The sequence below is a fragment of the Planococcus citri genome, chromosome 2, assembly GCF_950023065.1.
Source record: "Planococcus citri chromosome 2, ihPlaCitr1.1, whole genome shotgun sequence".
Taxonomy (NCBI): domain Eukaryota; kingdom Metazoa; phylum Arthropoda; class Insecta; order Hemiptera; family Pseudococcidae; genus Planococcus; species Planococcus citri.
The window spans coordinates 61,694,725-61,720,728 of NC_088678.1; the positions used below are offsets into that span (position 1 = coordinate 61,694,725).

At 33.1% G+C, this 26,004-nt stretch overlaps 4 protein-coding genes across 5 annotated transcripts; all 4 read left to right on the forward strand.

Moving 5' to 3' along the window:
- Window positions 1-3,526: 3,526 nt before the first annotated feature.
- On the forward strand, window positions 3,527-8,929 carry LOC135836924 (fibroblast growth factor receptor-like). Of its 2 annotated transcripts, none has more exons than XM_065352000.1 (7): window positions 3,527-3,836; window positions 3,921-4,058; window positions 4,149-4,352; window positions 4,521-4,693; window positions 5,171-5,297; window positions 5,428-5,522; window positions 5,618-8,929. In XM_065352000.1, the coding sequence occupies exons 1-7, from the start codon at window positions 3,764-3,766 to the stop codon at window positions 5,663-5,665; spliced, it is 858 nt and encodes a 285-aa protein (XP_065208072.1). In that variant the 5' UTR covers window positions 3,527-3,763; the 3' UTR covers window positions 5,666-8,929. The 2 variants fall into 2 exon arrangements, with proteins under 2 accessions (XP_065208072.1, XP_065208071.1); XM_065351999.1 differs by having other exon boundaries at window positions 3,548-3,836; window positions 3,918-4,058.
- On the forward strand, window positions 8,791-12,897 carry LOC135836925 (fibroblast growth factor receptor-like 1). Its single transcript, XM_065352001.1, has 5 exons — window positions 8,791-8,929; window positions 9,054-9,214; window positions 9,308-9,455; window positions 11,132-11,287; window positions 11,400-12,897. Exons 1-5 carry the CDS (start codon window positions 8,866-8,868, stop codon window positions 11,621-11,623), a joined length of 753 nt encoding a protein of 250 aa, XP_065208073.1. The 5' UTR covers window positions 8,791-8,865; the 3' UTR covers window positions 11,624-12,897.
- Window positions 12,898-15,575: 2,678 nt separating this feature from the next.
- On the forward strand, window positions 15,576-17,358 carry LOC135836926 (fibroblast growth factor receptor 1-like). Its single transcript, XM_065352003.1, has 7 exons — window positions 15,576-15,751; window positions 15,918-16,112; window positions 16,186-16,389; window positions 16,512-16,663; window positions 16,744-16,885; window positions 17,013-17,107; window positions 17,187-17,358. The coding sequence occupies exons 1-7, from the start codon at window positions 15,685-15,687 to the stop codon at window positions 17,256-17,258; spliced, it is 927 nt and encodes a 308-aa protein (XP_065208075.1). The 5' UTR covers window positions 15,576-15,684; the 3' UTR covers window positions 17,259-17,358.
- Window positions 17,359-22,719: 5,361 nt separating this feature from the next.
- On the forward strand, window positions 22,720-25,982 carry LOC135836927 (uncharacterized). Its single transcript, XM_065352004.1, has 6 exons — window positions 22,720-22,869; window positions 22,962-23,024; window positions 23,121-23,150; window positions 24,903-24,989; window positions 25,074-25,676; window positions 25,781-25,982. Exons 1-6 carry the CDS (start codon window positions 22,839-22,841, stop codon window positions 25,840-25,842), a joined length of 876 nt encoding a protein of 291 aa, XP_065208076.1. The 5' UTR covers window positions 22,720-22,838; the 3' UTR covers window positions 25,843-25,982.
- Window positions 25,983-26,004: the final 22 nt, after the last annotated feature.

Sequence of the window (26,004 nt, forward strand, 5' to 3'; positions counted from 1 at the left end):
TTTTTCACAATTTTGTGTGTGATTCTAATAATCTCGTATACTTACTTAATACTTATGTGCCTATCTAGGTTCAATAAAGCGTGAAAAATTCAATCATACAAGTACTTACCCCAACTTGAAACATTCTTCTATTGGTTACTCGAGTTGACATTAAAGAAACTACTATTATAAAAATATACCTTTTCATATTCTCAAACCAGCCTTGTTCGTGCTTTTGTAAAACAGCTTATTTTGATCATGAAGTTGTATTTGGATTTCATTGATGGTTTAGGTAGGTGTTGAAATTGGTGTTGGAAAATTAAATGCATGTTTACTACTCGTAATGTGATTCTGTATTTGATAAGAGAGAGGTGTTTGATGAGTTTGTAATGAGGTGAGTACCTAATTAGGTACTTGTAGGTGGCTGGAAATGTATGATTTCATGTCATTACAATAGGTTTCCGCAGATCCTTCGAAAATTTTCCCAACTAAACACTATTGCCAAGCTCAACTCGGCTCGAATAGTTCCTAATTTTGGACCACTCATCAATTAATGGATTAGTCAAAGTAGGTACTCCATTGTAACATTCAATGGATGATAGTCAATTAGGAGAAGAGTCATTTGTGTGAGATGGACTTAATTTTAATAGAATTTTGTCAATTTCTTTTTTCATTTTTAGCCATTTTTATACCAATTTTACAGTTTTTTTTGTAGTCTTTTTCAGCAATTTGTTTCGTAATTTTTGCAATATTCTTAAAATTAAATAAGCATTAAGACGTATTCTAACAATTTTGTATACTGTAATTGACCACAATATTGTTCAAGAAAATGTTAGTCGGTATTTTGAACAATTTTTGCAGCTAAATTTTCAAGAATCTTACAAAATTTCAGCATCATTTCAACAGTGTGAGAATGCTGAAAATTTTGCACAGATGATTTTTAAACATTCGTTGCTTTTCTACTCTCTAAATTTGAAACAGTCAATTTCACTGCTTAGCAGTCACGACATTTTGCCTTTTTAAAGCAGTAGTTTTTTTCACTGTTTTGCAGTAAAAAAAACTACTGCTTTAAAAAGGCAAAATGTCGTGACTGCTAAGCAGTGAAATTTGACTGCTTTAAATTTAGATAGTAGAATGTCGTCGTCGTTGTAGTCGCACTTCTATATATGATAGTTTCTTTCAGGGTCTTACAGGGAGAGTTTGTAAAAACATACACTTTTCAACTCATAACCTCGGATTTACGATTTAACTTCTCTAAATCGATTCGAAGTATAAAATTTAAGACAGAATTAAATTTTCAGCAGCTGAAGGTGATTGCATGTACGAGCGAAGCGATGCCTTCTGCAGCGATCAGAAAATTTCTAGCTCTTTTACTCAAAAAGAAAAGTGGTCCTACTTACAAAATGGCGGCCATTTTGATTGACAGGTCAGCCGAAATCGCCGATTTTGCGTTCCAACGTAGGACTTGCACGAAATTTTTTGAACCGTACAATGGTATATCAAAAAATCAGACAAAAATTAATCACCTGTCAAAATTTCAAGTGCTGAAGTGCCTTTTTCGATTTTCGGTGAATTTTTGAAAACCAAATTTAGGCCAAAAATGAGGGGAAAAATCAAAATTTTATCAAATTGACCAAGAAAGCTGAAATTTGGGGTATACCCTATTATCGACATGCCAAATCGATTCGAAACGGTTTCAACCCGTTTTGAGCAATTCTGGAGCCTCCAGCAGATTTTTGAAACTCGAAATTCCCACAAAATTTCATCAAATGGAGTTGGAAAACCGAAATTCATTCCGCAAACTAATTTCAATACGCTACGAAGTCAACTGCTGGCGGATTTCAAGTCGTTCTGGAGCCTCCAGCGGATTATTGAAACTCGAAATTCCCACAAAATTACATCAAATGGAGTTGGAAAACCGAAATTCATTCTGCAAAATAATTTCAAAACGCTACAAAGTCAACTGCAGGTGGATTTCAAGTCGTTTTGGAGCCTCCATCAACTTTTTGAAAATTACTGGAGCCTCCAGTAGATTTTTGAAACTTGAAATTTCGCAAGAATTTCATCAAACGGAGATGGAAAGCCGAAATTTACTCTGCACTCCAAGTTTAACACCCTCTGAAGGCGACTTCAGGTGAGTTCAAGTCATTTTAGAGCCTCCAGCGAGCTTTTGAAAATGACTGGAGTCTCCACCAGATTTTTGAAACTTGAAATTCCCACAACATTTTATCAAATGAAATTAGCAAGCTGAAATTTACTTCGCAAACTAATTTCAATACGATTTGAAGTCGACTTCATGGTGGTTTCAAATAGTTTTAAAGCTTCCAGCTACTTTTTGGAATTTTCAATTTTCTAAAAAACGCCATACACCTTTCAAAATGTCGCTGGAGGCACCAAAACGACTTGAAATCCGCCAGCGGTCCACTTCGTAGTGTATTGAAATTAGTTTGCAGAATGAATTTTGGCTTTCTAACTCCATTTGACGACATTTTGTGGGAATTTCGAGTATCAAAAATCTGCTGGAGGCTCCAGAACTGCTCAAAACGGTTTGAACCAGTTTCCAATCGATTTGGCATGTCGAAAACAGGGTATATCTCAAATTTAAGCTTTCTTGGTCAATTTGGTAAAATTTTGATTTTTTCCCTCATTTTTAGCTTAAATTTGATTTTTAAAAATTCACCAAAAATCGAAAAAGGCATTTCAGCACTTGAAATTTTGACAGGTGATAAATTTTTGCCTGATCTTTCTATCTACCTTTGAACGGATTAAAAAATTTCGTGCAAGTCCTATGTTGGAACGCAAAATTGGCGATTTTGACTGACCTATCAATGAGAATGGCCGCCATTTTGTAAGTAGGGCCACTTTTTTTTAAAGTACAAGGGCTAGAAATGTTCCTTACGACTGCCCCTCTAAGAAAAAAGTTGTCTGGATGATCGACCGGGGGGGGGGTACAATAGATCCTTAATCCTTTTGCGGGCTCCCCGACTATAAGTTTTGCTGGAGACTCGAGATTGGTCCGAAAATCATGGCAATCGATTCGGGGGCTCGACTTTTGAATATAAACCGAGTTTCAGATTTTCATCTCCATTGTTTGCTCGTTTTGTCGAATGTTCAAAAATCGATAATTCAACTTCGACAGCTTAAAATTCGGTTCTGAGGTTTGATTGGCATACTCTTTCGATCGGTGTTGACGAATTGTAAAGATCCCCTCGTGGGGTGTAAAACATTTTATAGGTCTGCCTATTCTTTCTCTTCTGCAAAAAAATAGTTCAATTTTAATTGTCTATAAATTATACCTACTCGTACACTCGTAACAGAACATCGATATGGTAATTAGTAGATAATTGATAAGGAGATTATCTGCATCAATTATTAATTCGATTTATTTCTTTTCAAGCCCGGAAATAGAAATGGCTGAAGTAGAAACTACTGTTTTACTTCACAGATAAGATATCGCTCCGAAATTTGACACTTCAGGAGCCTACTCGTGGTCGCAGTTACGGTATTATGATCGGTGACTTCTGATCTGTTTCCCTACCATTCATCGATTACCTACAACATAATTTAATTTATCTCGTTTCATTTCCTACCTACGAATATACATAACGTGCCGTCGGTCGTTAAAACCATCATATCGCATTTTATTTTACGTAAAAATATTTTCTCATTCGGTAATTAGGACTTCGAATTCTTCGCTAATTATTCTTCCCTGGGTAAGTACGTGCGTTGTATTCGTTAAAATTCATCACAGTGATAGGATGTTTAAGCAATCGTTATTTTTAAAATGTATAAAATTTGTGTAATTTTGTTTGTGTTGATATTGTCATTAAAGAATGTGAGAAATGCTGATGAATTAGGTAAGTTCACTTAGCTATAGTCAGTGCTGCAACTGGAACTCCTGTGGGGCAATTTTATTGAATTTCCTTCCTGTTTTATAGAAGCTTCCGTAGAACAACCTGTAGATGGCGATGAAGCTTGTGAAAAAGGTGATCTTCGATTTTCCACAGAATCGCTTCCTCTGACTGCGATTGTAAGCCGTGAGGAAGGAGAAAATGTAGAATTACAATGCCCTGCATGCGGTATGGAAAATTGCTGATGTCACATTCGTACCTCTAGTCTGTTTCGCAGTGTTCATTATAATTATTCCTATACGTAAAACTGTTGTTTAGGTTACCCTAGACCAAAGATCGCATGGCTAATAGAGGATTTACCTTCTGACGAATGGAGTAGAGCAGACGGTCCTGAATTATTTATAGACAATGAATACAAGTTGAAGATTACAGAATTAAATAAAGACGATGAGGGGAACTACACCTGCGTGTTGTATAACGATGCTGGCAGCATTAGCCACACATATTCAGTTTTTTTAAAAAGTAAGTCTTGCTCAGACTATAAAGTATCTATTCTAAAAGAGAGCTAAACAGATTCCTGAAAATATTGACTCGAAAAATTAATTTCGATCGAGCTCAAACCTTTTTGAAGCATTTTTCACTACTATATAGGATCTGTTTTGTTGAATCGTTTGCGAATGTTGCTTGCAGGAAGAATCTTTCCTGAAGAATTCATCTCAGAACGACCACAAAATGCAACTGTGATGGTTGGTGATACTCACAGCTTCAAATGCTCAGCTTCTGATCCTACTCTTCATGTCTATTGGTATCCTGATATCGATTTGGAAACGACGAATATAATTGAATCAAGGGAACATAATGCAGTAAGTACTTACCTAAGTTTCTGTGCCTGAATTTTCATCTACAAAAGTCAGAGGCCTGCCGAACGGGAGGGGGGTGAGAACGGATCATACATCCCTTCCACTCCCCACAACAGAAAAACTTGGGAATTTTAGGAGGGAAATGGGTGATTTGGAAAAAGTTGAGAAATTTGGGAAAGTTGGGAAGAAAAAGAATTACCAAAAATTATGGATTATTTTTACACCTCGAATTCCCCCTTCCAAAATTTGTGTTGTGAAAATTTCAGTCATTCCCCCCCCCCCCCCACAACGACACATAACTTCGTCACGCCTCTGGCTACAGTGAATAAGGAGTTAAATCTTGGGAAAACTCACTATAAGAGATCATTCATGAACCAAGAAATTTTTCATTTCAATTTCTTCGATTTTTTTTTCAAACTTAAAGAAGAATTTAATGTTGACCATAATTTTTAAACAATCCACTTATTTTTTTTAATCAAGGTGGAAGTAGAGGGCGAATTGCAATTTCCTAGTGTGTCTTTAGAAGATGATGGTTTGTATTCTTGCCTAGTAACGGATGAGAATGATAATACTGCGATAGCGAGCGCTTATTTAAAGGTCATTGATGGTAAGTAGACATGTAAATTGTACATATATTTTACTATAAGTACTTTACAATGCACTTTAATTAAAGGTACATACCTAAATGAATATCGTTCGAGATTCATTTTTGTTAAAATGAAAATTTCCACTTTTAGCTCCATGGTATTCTGAAAATTGGTTTTATTGGGTACTCCTATCAATATTGATATCATTTCTGCTGGCTGGGACTGCGTTTATTCAAATTAGAAATGTAAGTCTGGCTTAATCCCTTTCGTTTTTAAACTAATTATAAGTTGAACAGCTTGATGAATTAATTTATGAATTTATTTCTGTTTGATGAATTAGGCAAGAAGAATTACCTTAGAAATTGAGATGCCTGAAGCAACAACGTGATGTGAAACTGATTTTTAAAATTTTTCAGAGTTGAAATAATTTTTGTGTCAACGATAGGAGATCTTTTGATATGCAATCTGCAGGCTGTCTTACGAGTATAGATTGGTTCGAAGTGCTATCGAGTCATAAACAACTGTTGCATCCTACTCGCATAATTTTTTTATAAAAATTGTACGAACTTGTACGTGGTTTATTTTTAGAATTGCAGCAAGTGTAATATACATTATAAATATGTAGTAGGTACCTACATTAAGACCTTGAATGTTTTTAAATCAAAGTTCAAAATCATAGTTTTATAAAAAAAAAATAGCAAAAATACAACAAAAAAAACAACATAAAATTGCCTAAAATTTGACAAAATTTATCTACTTATTAAATAATTTTTTAAAAATGCTTAAAAATCACGAAAATTTCGAAAATAAACCAAAAAAAACTTTAACAAAATAGGTATCATCAAAATTACGTGACTTTATACAAAAAATTTCCTAAAATTCTTGAAAACATCAGCTAGGCTAAATCACCCAAAAATGACTGAAAAAGAAGTCACTTTTAAAGTTCATTCGATCGAAGTTGGCAAAAATCACAAATGAAAACAATAGCGTGAAATAATCAAAAAATCAGTAAAACTGGTGTAAAAATTGTTAAAAGTGATGAAATATTTTCGAATTTTGGTGAAACAGGTTTTGATGCTAAACGTTCCTGAAATTTCACATTATTTTCACGAGTTTTTATGTCACTTTTTTTCTTCGTTTCTGAAAAGCTTTTACGATATTATTTTCTATCAACTTTTACTCCATTTTTAACATAGGTATTATTTGTGAAAGCTCACTTTTCATACATTTTTTAAAATTTTCGTATCAAGTACCTATTTTATGTTTTATTTTTTTTTTAGCATTTTTACGAAAATTTTACTACTGGTGTTTTGATGATTTCACGCAAATTTACGTTCATCAATTTTCTGGACCATTTTATAAATAATGTTGACATTATTGTGAACAATTTCCGTAATATGAATTTTTCATTCAAAAATTACCATCAAAAATTCAAGATGATTCGTTCGCGAACGATTTGATCAGAGCCGAAATGTCGATCGTGAATGGAAGAATTACCAATAAATCAGACCAAATAAATCTATTAACAAGAATTTGAGTTGATTCGTTTGTGAACGACTTGAACGATTTACACAGAAACAATAAATCATTCAAGAACGTCTGAATCACTTAGAAATCAATCACATACTAAATACACGACAAAGTAAAACTAAAATTAACGAATAAAAATTGCACAATAACTCGTTCGCGAACGATTTGCTCAAAGCAGGAAAAAAGTTCGCGAACGAGTGAATCACTGAAAAAAATCAAAATTAGGTATTGATCAAATGACGAAACTTGAAAATTTTTAATTTTTAATCCTGGCGTTGAAAATTAAACTCAATTCGTTCGCGAACGATTTGCTCGAAAAAAACGAATCATTCAAGAATGACCAAGTTGAAAATCAACTCAGATAATACGCAGTAAGACAAAACGAAACATTCTTCAATATATCAATAATAATAGGGAATAATTCGTTCGCGAATGATTTGCTCGAAGTGGAAAACTCGTTCGCGAACGAATGAATCATTGAAAAAATCAAAATTAGGTATTGATGATGTGAGACGAAACTTGAAAATTTTAATCCTCTCGTTGAATATTAAACTCAATTCGTTCGCGAACGATTTGCTCAGAAAAAACGAATCATTCAAGAACGACCAAGTTGAAAATCAAATCAGATAATATGCAGTAAGACAAAACGAAACATTCTTCAATATATCAATAATAATAGGGAATAATTCGTTCGCGAATGATTTGCTCGAAGTGGAAAACTCGTTCGCGAACGAATGAATCATTGAAAAAATCAAAATTAGGTATTGATGATGTGAGACGAAACTTGAAAATTTTAATCCTCTCGTTGAATATTAAACTTAATTCGTTTGCGAACGATTTGCTCAGAATTGAAAAATCATTCGAGAACGACTGAGTCGAAAATTAAATCAGATAATACGCAATAAGACGAAACGAGACATTCTTCAATATATCAACAATAATTGCGAATAATTCGTTCGCGAACGATTTGCTCGAAGTGGAAAACTCGTTCACGAACGAATGAATCACTGAAAAAAACCAAAATTAGTTATTGATATGAGACGAAAATTGGAAATTTTAATCCTGTCGTTGAAAAATTAAACTCAATTCGTTCGCGAACGATTCGCTCAGAATCGAAAAATCATTTGAGAACGACTGACGATCACGTAAACTAGGCCACTACTGAATCAAATTCAATGAAAGAGAAAGAGGCAAACTTTTTTTCAAATACGTCAATGAGAATAATTGAAGCTATTCGTTCGTGAATCGTAATTGAAAATAATTACTTGTGCCAACTTCGACAAATAATTTATTAATGATGGTTTGATTATTTTTTTCAATGATTAGAGTTTCTGAAAAATTGAAATCTAAACAAAGAAAGTAAAGGCAGAGCGAAGTTCAACATTCATAATGATTGTACACCTACTTCATTTTTTTATTGAAGTGGAAAGGGGGATTAAGATGCGACAATGGTGATGAATAAATCTGATTATTCTACGAAAAAAAAAGTGAAGTAATTGAGAAATGATAGGTACTATTCGGAGTAGTTATCAGGGGAAGAATTCATCATTAAAAAGATATGTACATTTCGATTACTTTCACATTAAATTTAGAGTTACGTCACGAGCAAATTTGATTATTTTTATGATACGAAGCAACTGAATTGATTGATTACCTATAAAGAAACATCGAAAACAGGTAAGTACATACCTAATTATAATTTATTATCAAATATTACACGAACTTCTCTAAACATTTACATCTTTTAGCCACGCCAAAACATTTGATAAGAGTTGTTAAGTTGAATAATATACCTAATGACTTCTTGATAATTTACGTACTCACTCGTAAAATACCCATGTGTAAGCTATATGCAATTAATCTTCTCCAATTATTGACTCAATTCACGGTCAAAAATCCACTTATATTATGCAATCATGCACATTTGCAGTTTTGCACAAATGTGTGCGCGTATTGAAATTTACCAAAGGTTAATTGCTATTGCTCTAGCTGATTGCAGGTAAAAAAAAATTTATCATAATTTTAGAACTCTGCATGGTGTAAAGATTTACTCGAGAAATGAATGAAATTCGCGCAATTTTGTTGACATTATTTACGTTGCTGAGGAGCATAGCAAATGAAGGTGAGTAGCATGACTTTGTACTCGTACTCAAATTAAAGTACATTTTTAAGGCATTCGTTCTTAAAACTTTTCAAAATTGATGAAACTCCTCCTTTTAAAACACAAAACGGTTCTATTTTTTCAGAAATAATTTTAGATAAGCCACATAATGTTACTGCAGGAATTAATGAAGACTACAGGTTTGAATGTTCAGTTCCTCTAGAAAGTAACTTCACTGTTTTCTGGTATAGTCTTATCAATTTGCAATTCATGGACAAGACTGAATTGATCGCAAATCATACCGCAGTAAGTTTTTTTTTTAGTTTCGAGAAAAGGCCGGGAAAGGAATATTTCATCTTTGAGATTGACTCTCTAAAAATTTCATTTTTTTTTTCATAGGTACAGATTCGACAAAATAGTGCTGGAGAATCGTTCGTTTTATACGATATCTCTCGCAGCGATGAAGGTTGGTATTCGTGCTTTGTTGAAGATGACAAAGGAAATCGAGGAAACACGAGTATATACCTTACTGTAATCGATGTTGCAAGTATGTAATCGTATTTTGACTATATAAGTGAACAATTTTCCGTACCTATTGAGGTAATATTCGGCTGTAATGAGGCCTCTTGGTTCATGCAACTTGGTCAGTCATGAAAATACAGAGAAAAGGTGAACAACATTTTAGAACTTTACAACCAGATTTCGAAAAAAATTACGTTCAAATATTCCATAAAACGAAAACTGAAACTACTTTTTTTGATTTTTAATTAAATTAGGTAGGTGGGTATCTAGCTACCTACTTACCTACTTGATTTGGAAATTTTCAAGATCTCTCGGATATGATTGAATTTGGATTGAAAGATAAGACTTTTAAACACCATCCCTCCTCTCCACTTGAATTGTACCTCAAGTATTTATATATCTATCAGTATCTATTATGATGGAAAATTTTTTCTTCCTTAAAAAATGAAAAAATGGAATATTTTCAGTTTTAAAAAAAATCAATCCTTGGATTTTGTCCATCTTCATCAGGAAAGCACTATTTCAATTGCCACAATGAAAATGAAACATCAAATAAGTGAGACTTTTTGTGGAAGAAAAGTCATTTAGGTGAAAGAAATCTGAGAGATACATTTAAAAAAAATACTTCCTAATTTGTTCAATCTTTTTGATTTTTTTCGACTTGTAAGGTCTCTTTGTAGGTGGCCAGCATTGTTAGGGGTTTTCAGAAAATATCAAAAATGTTGAAAAATTGCCCTAAAAACTGAAAAAACTCAAAGATTTGATGGAAAGAGAGGAAATGAAATTTTACAACACAGCTTATTAAGCAGTTTTGTGAAAAAACAGGACTTTTGTTTGGCAAACTTTGAAACAAAAAGAGAACTAATTAGGCAGGTAAGACAAAAATCAAGGCTTTTTGAACGTTTTGGCAAAAATGTCGACCATTTGACTATTTCATTGAAAAATTACTTTCCTATAAGAATTTTGACGAAAAAACATTACAACATTTCGTCAAATCACCAAAAATTGACTCTCTCTGATAATAATTTTGACGATAATGGGAAATTTTTGACAATTTTGGCAAAAGCAGAGGTTTTTGGGCAATTTTAACAAAAACAGGGCTGTTTGACAATTTTGGCAAGAATTGGGCCCTTTGATAATTTCGCCAAAAATGAACACGTCTTTTCGACTATTTTTAGCTGAAAATGAACACTTTTTGACTATTTTGCCAAAAATTGACGCTTTTTGACATTTTTTTAACTTGGACAAATTTGACAGAAAAAAAACAAAACCTTATACAGGCAAGCTTGCCAAAAAAACCTAGGAATTTTAGAACAAAAGATGACTTTTTATACAGATAAGGCGAAAATCAATTCTTTTTGTTGGTTTAGGGTGAAAAGGGGGTACAAAAAATCATGGACTTACAACTTTCGAGAATTAGCGTGCCCCCCAAAAAAAAAGTGAAAAAAGACCTGTTTAGAAGTAGGTATTCTGCTCAGAAATGGAAGTTTTTCAAATAAGTAAATAAAATTTTTCCCTGCAGACATAAATTATTTTACATCTTTTTTGATATTTTTCGACTTTAAAGGTTCCAAACTCGTACAAGGGAATCAAAAATTTATTTGGAGGACCAAGGGGACTTTAGAGTGTCTCTCGTCCACATCCACTTGCGAATGTGTCTGAATATATACAATTTTCTAACTGTAGGTATTCAAATTGCAGGTACTCCGGAGCCTAAAGAAGCAGATTGGAAAAATAAAAGAATTCAAAACACTAGACATAGACTTCGTGCGCCATACTTGATTGAATCACGTAAATTCCCCCGCGTCGTTGTTAAACCTACTCAAAATTATTTAGAATTGAAATGCCCTGCAGCAGGTACCGTATAATACACGAAGTGTTCAACCACACAAATAAAATTTTCAAGATAATTTCACGTTGTTGGGCACATTAAATTAAAATACGTATACTTGACTGTGCGCGTTTATAGGTAATCCGTATCCAAATATTACTTGGCTCAAAGATGGTTCCCCAGTGTCCGCAAGTGCTGATCTTTTCAAGTATGATTCAGATAAATGGTCAATAGAGAAGGAAAATTCTACCAGTTACGATTCGGGAAAATACACGTGTATTGTATGCAACAAAATAGGTTGTGCGAATCATACGTTTGATGTTCATGTAATAGGCTATGCTGAGATGGAAAATTTCTACTAAAATTTCTGGAAAAAATGTAGAAATATTGTCAATTGTTACAAAAATTGGACAGCAATGAACACATTATAACGAAACTGCCTAAAAATATCAGAAAATTGTGTTGATTGATAAAATCAAATCAAACATGGTAAAAAAGACAAAAAATTGACGAGGCGAGGCAAAATTTAAAAAAAAAGAAAACATCAAAAAATTACTCTATAATTGACCATTAAAGTCAACAATTCCAATTTTAAAAAGTTTTGTGAGACTTAACACTTGTGAGAAATTTCAGTACCAATTTTTTAAAAATATGTCCATTAAACTCGTGCCTTCAGTAGTTTTAAAAGAGACCATGTCATGAAAGAACTTTTTTTGTTTGTCTCCGAAACCAAGGGTATGGTTGAGAATTATGATGATCTGAATTTTGGAAATTTCCAACTTACCTTTGGCACATAAATAATAATTTCAAGGAATGATTTTTTTTCAAATCCTATAAAATTTTCCAACGTTGGAATTTTGTGGGCTTTGAAAGTACCTAGCTTAATTATAGGAGCAGTGTAATTATTCTAAACGAGCAAAAAAAAGTCCTTCTAAAAAATTTCCCATTTTCTAAATTGAAGAAGCCGGAATAAATTAGAAACTTCCTTTGCCAATATTACTGCCTTCAATTTTAGAAATAGATTATATTTATTGTAAGAAAACGTGTATTTTTTGTGTCCCATTAAAAAAGTAGTTCCCAAAAAATTGTTCAGAAATTCATTTTTTTTTTCAAAAATTCAGACGAGTTTTTAAAAATAGTATAACTTTTTTGAAAAAATTCGTACACACCTCATGAAACGAAGCAGTAAATTAATGACAAATTCGCCACACAAACAGCAGACATTTATTGTGAAATATAAATTTCTCTCATTCTGTACAGGAATGCAGAGTCATTTTGTCCAAAACAATTTGGGATGGGGGCTAGATGAAAAAAACTCTATTTTTTCGAAAATGTTCTGTCTTTGAGGACTGATACATACAATATGATACATCTTCCTTCCAGGGATATCTTCAAATTATTCATCGGATCTGAAATTTTTTCTGCGTGATTTTCACTCAAATTAATTGAGTTGTTCAGTGAATCATATTGCATTATTTTAATAATTATTATTACAAACATATTTTGTACTTAGGAACTTGTGATTAAAGTAATGGTTTTTCAACGGAAATTTTATACTTGGTGGATCAAGAAAAAAATAAATCATCAGATATCTGCGTAATAGGGCATTTCGCTAATAAAATTATTTATACATTAACGCTGGATTTTCTTTCATAACTTTCAATTTTTTAAATCGACTATACGACATAATGCCATCCCAATTTTTCAATATGTTGTTCAGCATGAAAAGTTGTCCATAATATACATATTTTTTTCAGAATTTTTGGTAAAAGTCCGAGTTCTCCTATAAAAACAAGGTTTTAAAAAATAACACGGAATGAAACCAGACATTCGCAACTTGAACTTTAAATCACATCCGATTACTTGACATGACCTGGTGAAGTCAAAGTCAGAAAAGAAAATAAGGATCGTTATGTACAGCGTACAATTTAAAATGTACATACATATATAGTTTTGAAACTTTCCGAGCTAATTTTTCGTACGAAAAAAAATGACAACACTGATTTTTATGATATCACCGAAAAGCCCTTTAAAACCCCTAACTATTGGAAAAAGATCCATTTTGGTGGGTATCGTGGTTATCGAGTAATCCACTGCTGAAATGGATGATATTTCAAGTTCACTGAAAACTTTGACACCCCCTAGCAGCCATTAAAAAGGGGCTAGAGGGCTGCGATTTGCACCATCGGTCATCCCTCCGAAAGGTCTTTCCACAGGAAAAATTTCAAAAAATTAGCCAACTCCCCCATAATTCTTGGTGGAATTGACGTGGAATGACTCACAACATACTTATTCCGATTTATTTTTATTTTTATTTTTCTGATTGCAGCCTAACAAAGAATAGACTATAATCCATACACGAAAAAGTGCTCTAGAAGTTGATTTTGTATTTTTTTTTCGGGACCAAAAAAATGCGCTGCCAAAATGAAGGTACTACCTGCCCCATTCAGAAAAGTGCAATTTTGAAATTTTTGATAGGTCATGTTCGAAGTTATCAAATCCATGTTCAAACATGTCTATAAAAGGGAGGGGAAAGGGTGGGGATTGAATGAAAAATTTTGAAGAAAAAATATTCCCAAGCAACGAATACGAGAATCATTCTGATTACGTACACATAAATCCTCAGTATCGACTTGTATTAATAATTATCATCGTTATTTTCAGTCTGGGGGGCAAAACTCCACCGCGGGGGGTCAGAATTAAAAATGATTGCGATTTTTGAGTTCAGCGCGAAATTTTATACCAATTTGATGGGTCGCATCGATATTATCGAATAGACAATGCATTATTTAATTCTGGGGGTGGGGGAGTGGTAACAAGCCTATTAGTGCTCATAAAATCGCGTTGTGATCGTATTTTTTCGCCGTTTTTTCGCAGTTGGGTTTCAAATAGCCCCTTCTAACAAACGTCCAAGAATCGTTCGGTCCTCAGCCATATCCTGGACATAAGAGCCATTTTACCATCAAAAATGCATAAAAATTGCATTCAAAGTGCCATAGAATGCAGTTGTGCAGGGTTTCACGGAAAAAATTACATATTTGGCATCGGGAGAAGTCCCCCAACACAACCCCGTCGAGTTTTTTCGGTCCCGACCATGTCTTCAAAATCACCTTTTTGAGGGTCTGTCCCCTCGTTGTGCGGGGTAAAAATTTCAAAATTGCACTTTTCTGAATGGGGCAGGTAGTACCTTCATTTTGGCAGCGCATTTTTTTGGTCCCCGAAAAAAAAATACAAAATCAACTTCTAGAGCACGTCTTTTTTGTGTATGGATTATAGTCTAGAAGTTCAAGATTGACAATATTCTTCAGAGACAAGAGCTGTTCTTTTTAATCGTTCCTGTACCCTTATAGAATACTACTTCAGTCTGATTCAAGTAAGTATGTCTCTGAAATACACATTAAACAGATTTTCACATATTCGAACAGAACTCAGACGATCTTTTTTTTTGCAAATATAAAAAAACTTTTTAGACTTCTGTCAGAGAAAAATACCAAAAAGGAAACTATGATTTTTTACCAGCCAGTTTTCAACCGTGCTAGGAATATGGAAAATTTCTAAATTTTTAAAGAGATAAATCATTTACATTGATTCAATGACAAGAAGTTAAAGCAGAACGTAATTTATTTCTCATTCAGACAGGGAGCCCACTCGAATTGTCCACTTGTAATCAAATTTCAACTGTCTCAATTGATTTTTCGATTTTTAGCGAATTTTTAAAAATTCATTAGACTGATTTTAAAGTTTCCATAAAAATTCACGGATTGGAAAACAATCTGCGGGAGGCTCCATCAGCTCAAAACGGTTCGACTCTGTTTTAAATCGATTTAAGAGGTCAAAAATGGAGTGCATACAAAATTTTAGCTTCTAAGGTCAGTGTGACAAAATTTTGATTTTTTTTACATTTTTAGCCAAAATTTGATTTTTTTAAATCTGAAAATGGACTTAGGCGCTTGAAAATTTGACTGCGGTGATGTTTATTTGCATGCTTTTTCCATCCAGCTTCGTCAGGTTCAAAAAATTTGTTGTCATGTGACAATTTTCTGTTATATAGGTATTCATTGTTCAACAGCCGTAATATGAAAAAAATACAATTACAAAGTATGAACTAGGTTACAATTAGTTAACCTACTTCACTAGCTTGTTATTTTTTTTTTAATTTTAAATTTTTATTTTTAAGAAAGCGATACGCATTTATCAAACATTGAAAAGATAAATTAAACTTGGCAAAAATTTTGTCGCATTATGGCGTATGAAACTCGATAAAATATTATGATAAGTTCAACTACGAAACAGAGGAAGTCGATAAATGAGCGATTAATTTCCATTCGACGGAGGTTTACTTTAATTATAAGATATCTAACAACACACGATCTGCAGTCATAGTGTTTTATAAAGTAATATTTTTTCTATAAATTATTTTAAAATGAATAAAACAGTGACTTTGTTTATGTTAAGTGCGTTATTATGTATTATGAATTTGGATAGTGCGAGTAAGTAGATACAATACACACAAACTTTTTGCTCTTACTGCCTACAAAGTTGTTACCTGCGAGTAAGAAAATCACACTGTTAAATTTTTAGACCAGCTGCACCCTATAATTGGTACTTATAACCAAATCATAAGATACTAAACTTTCTATTTTGAAAATCTTACAGGAGGAAGTGACGGTAGTGACGATTATGGTGATTATTCACAAACTGATCCTACTGATGATATAGTTGATGATGATCCTGTTGCTGTATGTAAACTCGGCGAGCTACGTTACGATACCAAATCAGAGTCAGCAAATGAAACTCAAAAATACGAGGAAGGTGATGAGATCGTATTGAAATGTCCTGTATGCGGCACAGGTTGGTAAAATGTTGCTCATCCAAGAATTCTTTATAACTTTTAAAATACACAGCTCTTGAAATTTATATTTAGGATTCCGTGTACCAAAGGTTAACTGGCTAAAAAATAATTTACCTCCCAGTAAATGGATCACAACCAATGGTCATGAATTCATAGACAGTGAATACAAACTGAAAATCAAGAAATGTGAGCAAAATGATACCGGAAATTACACTTGTACAGTAGATGACTTGAATGGCAATGTTTTCTCCCACTTATATGAAGTTGAAGTAAAAAGTGAGTCTAGTACCTTGAATTCAAGTTCACTAAAAACATTGGAACATCAATTCTGGAATTATTTCCCATTAAAATCGCCTAACCAGTCGATAATTATTTTATTCTGTATTGCATTTGTGTAGAGAGACTTCTACCATCACAATTCATCACAGAATTGCCAAGCAATGCGACAGTGAAAATAGGTGATTCATTCAGTTTTAAATGCCCAGTTGCTGATTCTTCTCTAACTGTCCATTGGTACCACAACATGAATTCGTCACATCAGGAAACACCTGTAGGTATCAGTAAATTGTATAAAAGATTAATAGTGAAAATGAAACTTTTCAATAGGTAGATATTTTATTTTATTTTAAGCTGAATGCTTCAGAGGGAGTAAAACCCGAAGAACTAAAATTCTCCAATGTCACTTTTGACGATGCGGGTAGGTATGCATGCCTCGTTGAAGATGGTCGTGGTAAATCCGCGAAAGCGATTGTTTATCTAAATGTCACCGATGGTAAGTATCTTTCAATTTCGAGTTTTGAGTAATCCTCGTTACCTAATCGATCCAAGTACCTATATCTAAAAGTTACCCATCTATATGGTTTTTTGTTGAAATAAAACGCGTGTTGTTTTGTTTTTAGCCTCCTGGTATTCTGAGCAATGGTTTTATTGGATGCTTGTATCAATATTGGGTGTGGTTTTGGTAGTGAGTGCTGTAATATTTTCGTATCAAAAAGTAAGCAAGTTTATTTTATTGTTTTTCATTTCTATTCCAAGGATTCGAAAAATTAATCGACGATTGGATTTCTTTTCAGTCGAAGAACGCAAGAAAATTCACCCCAGGAAACGAGATGACTGAAACAACAACACAATCTAGGCGTAAATAAGAAACTTTTCGAATATGGGTAGGCAACTTCCGAAATTGAAAATGTGATCGATGAATCTATTAATGATGATAAAATAAATGCGACATTAATTACATTCTAATATTTTGAATTTTTTTTATACTTCGGTCCCGATCCTTTATTAGATAATAAACAGTTATCGTAAATTTCGATCCTAAAATGGGAAATACGTATCCCAATCAACGTTTTTTTTTTTTCAACTAAACAAAAAAAAGTGGATAAAGCAGGCTAAATTTTATGAGCTAAAACTTCTTAAAGAATTCGAATTTGAACCATGTTATCTACAACTCGATAAAATTGTGTCGTATCCTGAATCGATTGATTGTAGTTTCAAGCCATTCCAAAATTTCCATCAAATTCTCAAATTTTCTAATTCTGAAAAAAAAAAATTTACTAAAAAAATGATGATCAAAAAGGTTACTGAGAGGGTATCAAATTTGAGGGTTCGAGACATTGAATTTTATTTTGGCCTTTTTCTATTACTTACTATTTTTCTAAATAGGTACCAGGTAATCCAGATATCCAATGGCTCGAAATCATTAAATAGGTAAGTATATTAATCCGACTATGAAGCTCAAAAATAGGATATAGGGTACTTAAAACAAATTTCGGCCGTCTATTTTGATTTATTAAATTTTGATTTTTTTGAATAATAGCCTAAATTAAACCGGACTTGAATTTTTATAAATCCACAAGTCAAAAAAAAAATAGCGTTCAAAAGAACCTAAATTTAAAAAAATTCACCTACATAACATAAAAAAAAAAAAAAACATTCAGCTCTCAGAACTTTACTTTGGAAGAGAATTTTTAGTTTTGTGCAGCCGAAAGAATTTTCCTCACGAATAAAATACCTTCCTTGTCACAAAAAATTAACAACAGGAGCTTCGGATGAGAACAAAATCTATTGGAAGAATTGAAATTGACTTCGCTAAAAATAGCTATACCAACTTTTTTTTATTAGTGGGGGAAGAGGGAGGGAGTTTTCTGCATGATGCATGAAAGAAGTTTAAGTTGATTCAAAAATACATTGAAATCATTTTTTCTGAATTCCCGTCATCTTCAATGAACATAAATGATTCGATGACCGGAGGGGGGAATCATTGGATTTGATCGAATCTGAACAGATCTAACAAGGAAACCTCTTGAGGTGTCACACTCCGATTTGAACGGGACCGCGATTTTTGGAAAGAGCATAATCTAAAACTCCCAAAACCGAATTTTCAGCAGCCCACGTTCATTTTTCGATTTTTGACGAACGTTTGAAAATTCAAAATTGACTGTTTTTGGCGATTTAGGCATTTTTTTAAAAAGTACGTACTTGATCAGTAAAAATGGTCAAAATAAATCCTAAAACTAATGTCAATGACCCAAATCCAAATTTCGCCATTTCCAGCCATCCTGGAGGCTCCAGCGCGATTTTTCAATTTCTCCAGAATTTTCAATTTGCTTCAGAAGGCTTGAATATGCAGTTGGGCAGCTAAAAATCGAGTTGTGTATTACACTCGACCTGTTCAACGAGTTTATTCACATTTGAGCTGATTTTGAGAATGACACCTCAAAAGTGGTTCTTTTACCAGCTTTTTTCAAAATTGAAAAATGCAAAAAATCAAAAGTTTCCCGTTTGCGTGGAAGTTTTCGAAATTCACGCGAATTGCTGTATTTTGTCCAAAACTAACTCTCCAAATCCAAATTTCACAATTTCCAGGCGTTCTGAAGCCTCCAGCGCGATTTTCCATTTCTCCAGAATTTTGAATTTGCTCCAGAAGGCGTGAATATAAAGTTGGGCAGCTAAAAATCGAGTTGTGTAATACACTCGACTTGTTTGACGAGTTTATCCACATTTGAGCCGATTTTGAGAGTGACACCTCAAGAGTGGTTTTTTGACCAGCTTTTTTCAAAATTAAAAAATCCAAAAAATCAAGTTTACTCCCAAAATTAACTCAAATGTAGATAAACTCGTTGAACAGGTCGAGTATAATACACAACTCGATTTTTAGCTGCCCAACTTCATATTCACGCCTTCTGGAGCAAATTCAAAATTCTGGAGAAATTGAAAATCGTGCTGGAGGCTCCAGAATGGCTGGAAATGGTGAAATTTGGATTTTGGTCATTGATATTAGTTTTGGGATTTATTTCGACTATTTTTACTGATCAAGTACGTACTTTTTAAAAAAATGCATAAATCGCCAAAAACAGTCAATTTTGAGTTTTAAAAAACGTGGGCAGCTGAAATTCGGTTTTGGGGGTTTTAGACTATGCTCTTATTGCTCTTTCCAAAAATCGCGGTTCCGTTCAAATCGGAGTGTGAAACCTCAAGAGGTTCTTGCCTATCAAAACATTTAGCTGATTAGATCTGATCGCATCAAATTGAATTCAGGGAACATCCAAACTTGACCGGGTTTGAAACAGAAGCGATCAGATTAAATTTATGAAAAAGGTCAACTTTTTTAACAAAAAAAACTGACCTATTTTATAGTTAAAATGAACCAATTTCAATTGATTTAAAATTGACTGATCGAATTCGAAAATTGATCAATAAAAATAAAAGAAGAGCTCATTAGTACCTATTTATGAGTATTATTATCGTATTACGTATCAATTGGTAGATTAAAATGATCGAATCGAAACAGACGAAATTTGAATTATTGAACCAGACAAAAGAGCAATGCCACTAAAAATAGGGGGGCAAGATGGATGATTCTGCAATTTCTTCATGATTGTAAGCTTCATCATTAAAATACAGACGATGGAGATTTATTTCAAAAATACTTTTTTACAAAATTTGGAAAAAATTCTGAAGGAGAAACCTCTCCAAAAAATATTTTCTAGAACATGAAATTACCATTTTTTGCACCGGAAGAGAGGAGGGACTTCTTCATGGAGGAAAACTTGTGGAAAAATTTTGTTTTGCAAGCAACTCCTTAAAAAAAAAAAAAAAATGAAAAATACTTGCTTTCTTTAGAGGAGGGGAAAATGGTGAAAAATTTTCACAAGGCTTGCATTTTTTTGTCCTAGAGAATCAAAAAAGGATTTCAAAACACACCAAAAAACTGAAATTAATTTTTCAAAGTGGCAAATTTTCGAAAATTTAAATTTGACAGCCCCATTCTCGTGAAAAAAATCGAAATTCGGTCAAATTGACATCAAAGGCTGAAATTTAGTTTGAATTCTTTTTTTCGACCTTCTTAAGGTCAATAAAATAATATGTAAATGTATGTAATTCAGCACCTACCTAATAAAGTTGAATTTACCATCTTCGCGACCCTTTCGATCGATTTAGGTACTTTGTATTTTCAAAATTCATGACCTTCCGAATCGATTGGTGATGGTTTCAAAGTGTTCTGGAGTCTCCAGCCGATTTTGTGATTCTCCAGTTTAAGAAAAAAAATTCCACAGGGGGGTGAAAATGGATAGACTTTATACCTTAAGAGGGAACATCGAAGTTGGCATATACTGAATTTCATTTTCACTCCACTAACAGCGTTTTTTAGAAATCCAGAGAATCCGAAAATCCGCTGGATTTTTCTTCATAAGAAATGGGCCAAATTTGAATTTTGCAAAAATTTGTCAAAAATCTGAAAATGAATTTCAGCTGCTGAAACATTTGCTGGTGGTGTATTTTGGAGTCCTCTTTCGATTTCTTTCCGTCTGTTTCGAAGGTTTTTGTACCGGTTAGAGAACTCCCTTTGGAAATATGAAAAATTTTACTACAAATATTAATGTACGAGTAGTTACTTTCAACAGGAAAAAACTGTGTAAAAACTTCGACATCGTCGTGTTGAGTACAACTAGAAAGAGGTTTGAATTTTGTACCTATGTACCAGTACCTACGTTAAAATTTTTTGACATTGAGATTCAAATCAACTTAAGGCCAATGCCACAGTCATTGAAGTACGTATCTCTATTAATGTGTACCTACCACATGCCAAATACACATATACATACCTACATATGTACATAAGTACGACCTCCTAACCTATTTTCAATGCTTCGTCGAGTCACCCATCACTCGATTTTCCGCAATTTTTTCAGCAATCAAGTAAAATGTTCGCAAGTACATATTTTTTTTCCTCAGTAACATGTGTCAAATCGACAGGTACACCACAAGTTCGTTAAGTGCGTTCAAATATAACTCAGATTGTTTCTGATTTTTCACTATGGTTGGTTCAAGTCAATCGCGAGTACGTACGTACAAATAATTTAAAATATGAAATTTACTTTGGTGTTGATATCCTGTGAACTTTGGTCAAATTTCCTATTAGTTGATCCGAACGCTTGCATGGGTCAAAAATACCAACCAGACAAGTATAAATATTTGAGAGCTCAATTTAGAAGCGAATTCCCAAGACTAAGTCACTGTGAGTTTCTCGCTCAAAAGGTAGGCAATTGACATTTTTTAATTGAAGCATAATAAATCAGTTGATTAACAATTTCAGTATCAAAAATGATTTTCGGATATTCTTCATCTGCTACGAGTACTTCGAAACTGGACGATCATTTGTTGAAGCAACTTTGCGCATGCGCAATCTTCAAAGTAGACGACTATTATAAGAGATTTTTTGGCGGAAAGAGCGCTAAATCAATTGAGTCATTAATAACAAATATGCAAGTGCATACATTCTACGTTCATATTTCCATTTCCTATATTTTGTTCTCGTATCGTCATCGATTCCCGGTAACAACTTGTGTATCTGGCGATGATGTCCAAGTTATAGTTATGGGATTGAGGCAAAAATCGAGTGATAGACGCATATACGATATTTATGTAGGGTACATCGAGCCATTAATCGAATCGTATAACTTTCAAGGAGTTATTAAAGATGTAGACGTGGATATTCCCATCGATGAAACTTACTATTCGGCTGAATTGCAAGAAAATGTACATAGATAACAAATAGGATACGATTAGGTAGGTAGGTATTTGAAAAAATGTGATCAATGTTCATTGATGACGATGAAATAAATGTCACATTTACGTTCAAGCGTGTTTTGAATTTTTTAAATCTCTTTTTCTAGGATTTCTCTAGTTAATACATTGGTGATAGTTTTGGGTCAATCTGAAGTCTTCAGCCGATTCTTGGATTTTCTGACGTTGAAAAAACTCGGCTCGTGAAATGAGCTGATTTTTAATCTTCAATCGATCGAAATGATCACAAAGACAGTCAATTCCTATTCAAAGCTTTTTCTATTGCAATTCATTCTAAAACTAAAAAATTTGAAAATCCGCTGGAGGTTTCATCAACTTGATTCAGGAGCTCGAAAACATGCCATAAACCAAATGTTGAGCAATTTGCCTGAGTAGATAATTAACGTAGGTACGATGATTTGGCAACATTTCATCCATGACTAAACCTATGCAAACACAACGTATAAATTTTTTACAAAACGTAGAAAGAACGCAATCTATACGTCACATAATGTTTGAATAGGTGTTTGATTGAAATTCTGATTCGAGAATTCATATCGTTCACGAAATCTTTCATACGTTGATGAAAATTCTTCACAATTTTTCGCACAGATATTCATAATTCATAATTTCATTTTGTACAATTTGCAACTAGAATGATGGTGTTCTTCATTTCACTTATCCTAGGTAACGATCCATATGGAAATATTAATTTACCTATATAAGATGACGATGTCCTATAAAATTCATTAAAACAAATTGGTTACTCATCTGTTCAGTTTCCTCTATAAGCCTTATTTCGGCAACAGAACCATCCAGTTCAGGAAAAGCTGCAGATTTTCGTAAGTTTTACTCTCATAACTTCTACTCGTGTGCAAAAACCTAATAACAGCAATTTTCATACTTTTTCCAAACTAATGAAAAAATGAATACGTCAGGCATAGTTGCCACCAAAGCAGAACGACTTGGTAAGTACATACTTTTTGCGTCACTTATTCTCCTGTAGAGAACTCATAAGATCCAAACAACATATTCGACCGACCCCTCCCCCCCCCCAAACTCAAACTTTTAGCTACTTCAGTAAATATTTCTCAGTTTTGAATGATTTTTTTCAATTTCGTGAATTTTGAACTTATATAAAATACGGTAAAAAATAAATTTTCAAACTTGGCCAGAAGTTAAATTGTGTGCAAAAAATATGTTTTTAGCTGCAGGGATGTTAAAGAGTCAATGCGGGCCCGGTACGCATAAAATTTGGCTTCTTGATAATAAAACGTAATCGATGGGAAAATAACATGACTTTTTTCAAGTTTTCAAAAGGATTGCAAGATATTAGAAAGTCATTTTTAAAAGATGAAACTCAAGATATAATTTTTTGCAAAGTTTTCATGACCATTGTAATTTAGGTACTAAAAGTATTCGGTATTTATGAAAAATAGACAAAAACTTACAAAAAAATTAGAACGCAATTTACCAAAAAATTACCGTGTGATTAACCAAAAAATTACCATGTGATTCGCCAAAAAACACCAGAAACTTATGAAAAAATAACCTTATATGTACTCGTAATATGTCGAGAAATTACCACGTAATTTACTGAAAATTACCATGCAACGTAATTTACTGAAAATTACCATGCAACGTAATTTACTGAAAATTACCACGTAACATAAATTTATTAAAAAATAATAAATTTAATTTACTAATTTTTAATAAATTTATATTACTTGGTAATTTACTTAATTACCAAGTAACATAATTTACCGAAAATTATCACGTAATTTGCCAAACAATTACCACGTAATTTACCAAAAATGACAACGTGATTTACCAAAAATTACATATTAGTATACCGAAAATTATCATGTAATTTACTGAAAATTACCACTTAACGTAATTTATCAAAAATTAAATTACCACGTAATTTGCCAAAAAAATTGCCACATAATTTGTCAAGAATTACGTGGCAATGTTTTTGGCAAATTACGTGTCAATTTTCAATAAATTACGTTACGTGGTAAATTTCAGTAAATTACGTTATGTGGTAATTTTTAGTAAATTACAAGGTATCTTTCAGTAAATTACGTGATAATTTTCGGTAAATCAATTGGTAATTCTTGGTAAATTACGTGGTAATTTTCAGTAAATTATATTATGTGGTAATTTTCAGTCAATTACGTTACGTGGTAGTTTTCAGTTAATTACGTTACGTGGTAATTTTCAGTTGATTACGTTATATGTGGTAATTTTTGGTAAATCACATGGTAATTTTCAGTAAATTAATTGGAAATTTTTGGTGAATTACGTTATGTGGTAATTTTCAGTAAATTAAATTAATTATAAATTTTTGGTAAATTACGTTACGTGGTAATTTTAGGTACCTAAACTTATTAGTAATTTTTAGACAATTACGCAGTACTTTTTGAAATGGTAAATTAAGTGGTAATTTTTGGTAAATTACGTAAAAAAAATTGCACCTTGCCCTCAATAAATACCTACCAGTAATTTACTAAAAAAAAAAAAAAAAATACAATAAGCATAATTTACAGAAAAATTACAAAAATTTAATTTACCAAAAAATACTCGGTGATTTAATTTCGTCACTTGAAAATCAAAGCACCTTCAGTTTCTTCGTGTACTTTCACAACAGTCAGAAAAAAAATACTTCAACTGAATTCAATAGCTTTTGTTCCCTTGACGTTAAACATGATTCTTTTCAGCTGTTGGACGTTGTTTGCGAGAAACCATCGAGCCCTTGTACCCAGAAGAAATACGTAAAAACTTGTCAGCTGCGGAATTTCTAGGAAGTATGAAACTCGGCCAACCTTTCGAAAAATTCTATACTCGACCAATTCATTTTAATAATTGCAACTTTCACTACCTATTGATAGCTTTTTGTATCAGTCTTTCTGCAGAAGGAATAGAAAAGAAATATCAAGAAGCGCAACGAAATAAAGAGACAGATGTAGCTTCTACGAGTACGAGCGAACCAAACACCATCAACAAAGAAATATCAACATGTCTTCAAAATACTAGCGATGCCTTAATCTTATATTCTCGATACATGATTTATGGTTATTCACTTTTAGACAAGCAGAGAGACCAACACGAGAAACAAACTGAAGAGTCTGCCCCATCGGTGTCGTTGGCACAATCTCAATCAGAACAACACGATCAACAGCATAATAATATGGCTTTGGTTCCGGCAAGTTCTCAGTCAGATGCTACTTCTGGAAATGAACACTCTATGGCTATTATTGTGGCCAATCCTCAGCCAGCAGGTTCTGCCCCTGTGCAAGTGGCAGACAGATCTACTCAGCCAGAGACCAGGTCTGATCCTGAGCAATCTATGGCTTTGGTTCCGTTCAATCCTCCGCCCACAGGTTCTGTCTCTTCTGCAGGTCCTCCAAATACCTCCAAACATTACGATGGGCAAAATATTTGGGAGCCTCCTAGAGCCGAAGATTGCAGCGAATTTGCAAGATTCGCTTTAGGTAGGTACATACTTCTGTAATATTTCATGCACAAAATAGGTAGGTAGGTCTAGGTATATCGCGATTTTAATTGATTAATTTTTTTATATGTCTGCTTCCAAAAGGCTTGTGTAATTCTAACGAATTTGTCAATTTCAATGACCTCAATGAACGTATGTATATGTAATTGACTAACTAAGTGTATTTGTATGTTTATAAAATACCCACAACATTTGGAAAGAAGTAATTATTACCTATTTTTCATTTTCGCTACGATCCTCGATTATTCAGAAATCGAAGAAGGTAAAAGATCATCACATCTTCTCTGTATTTTTTATTTTTCTGAACA

Excerpts from the sequence above, each read along its gene's own strand:
- LOC135836924 (XM_065351999.1), top strand. The coding sequence starts at position 3,764 with ATGTATAAAATTTGTGTAATTTTGTTTGTGTTGATATTGTCATTAAAG. Across the intron at positions 4,353-4,520 it reads ATATTCAGTTTTTTTAAAAA|GAAGAATCTTTCCTGAAGAA; the intron begins GTAAGTCTTGCT and ends TGTTGCTTGCAG. Across the intron at positions 5,523-5,617 it reads CGTTTATTCAAATTAGAAAT|GCAAGAAGAATTACCTTAGA; the intron begins GTAAGTCTGGCT and ends TTGATGAATTAG.
- LOC135836925 (XM_065352001.1), top strand. The coding sequence starts at position 8,866 with ATGAATGAAATTCGCGCAATTTTGTTGACATTATTTACGTTGCTGAGG. Across the intron at positions 9,456-11,131 it reads TACTGTAATCGATGTTGCAA|GTACTCCGGAGCCTAAAGAA; the intron begins GTATGTAATCGT and ends TTCAAATTGCAG. Across the intron at positions 11,288-11,399 it reads ATTGAAATGCCCTGCAGCAG|GTAATCCGTATCCAAATATT; the intron begins GTACCGTATAAT and ends GCGCGTTTATAG.
- LOC135836926 (XM_065352003.1), top strand. The coding sequence starts at position 15,685 with ATGAATAAAACAGTGACTTTGTTTATGTTAAGTGCGTTATTATGTATT. Across the intron at positions 16,886-17,012 it reads TTATCTAAATGTCACCGATG|CCTCCTGGTATTCTGAGCAA; the intron begins GTAAGTATCTTT and ends TTTTGTTTTTAG. Across the intron at positions 17,108-17,186 it reads TAATATTTTCGTATCAAAAA|TCGAAGAACGCAAGAAAATT; the intron begins GTAAGCAAGTTT and ends ATTTCTTTTCAG.
- LOC135836927 (XM_065352004.1), top strand. The coding sequence starts at position 22,839 with ATGATGGTGTTCTTCATTTCACTTATCCTAG. Across the intron at positions 22,870-22,961 it reads CTTCATTTCACTTATCCTAG|TTTCCTCTATAAGCCTTATT; the intron begins GTAACGATCCAT and ends TCATCTGTTCAG. Across the intron at positions 24,990-25,073 it reads AGCTGCGGAATTTCTAGGAA|CTTTTTGTATCAGTCTTTCT; the intron begins GTATGAAACTCG and ends ACCTATTGATAG.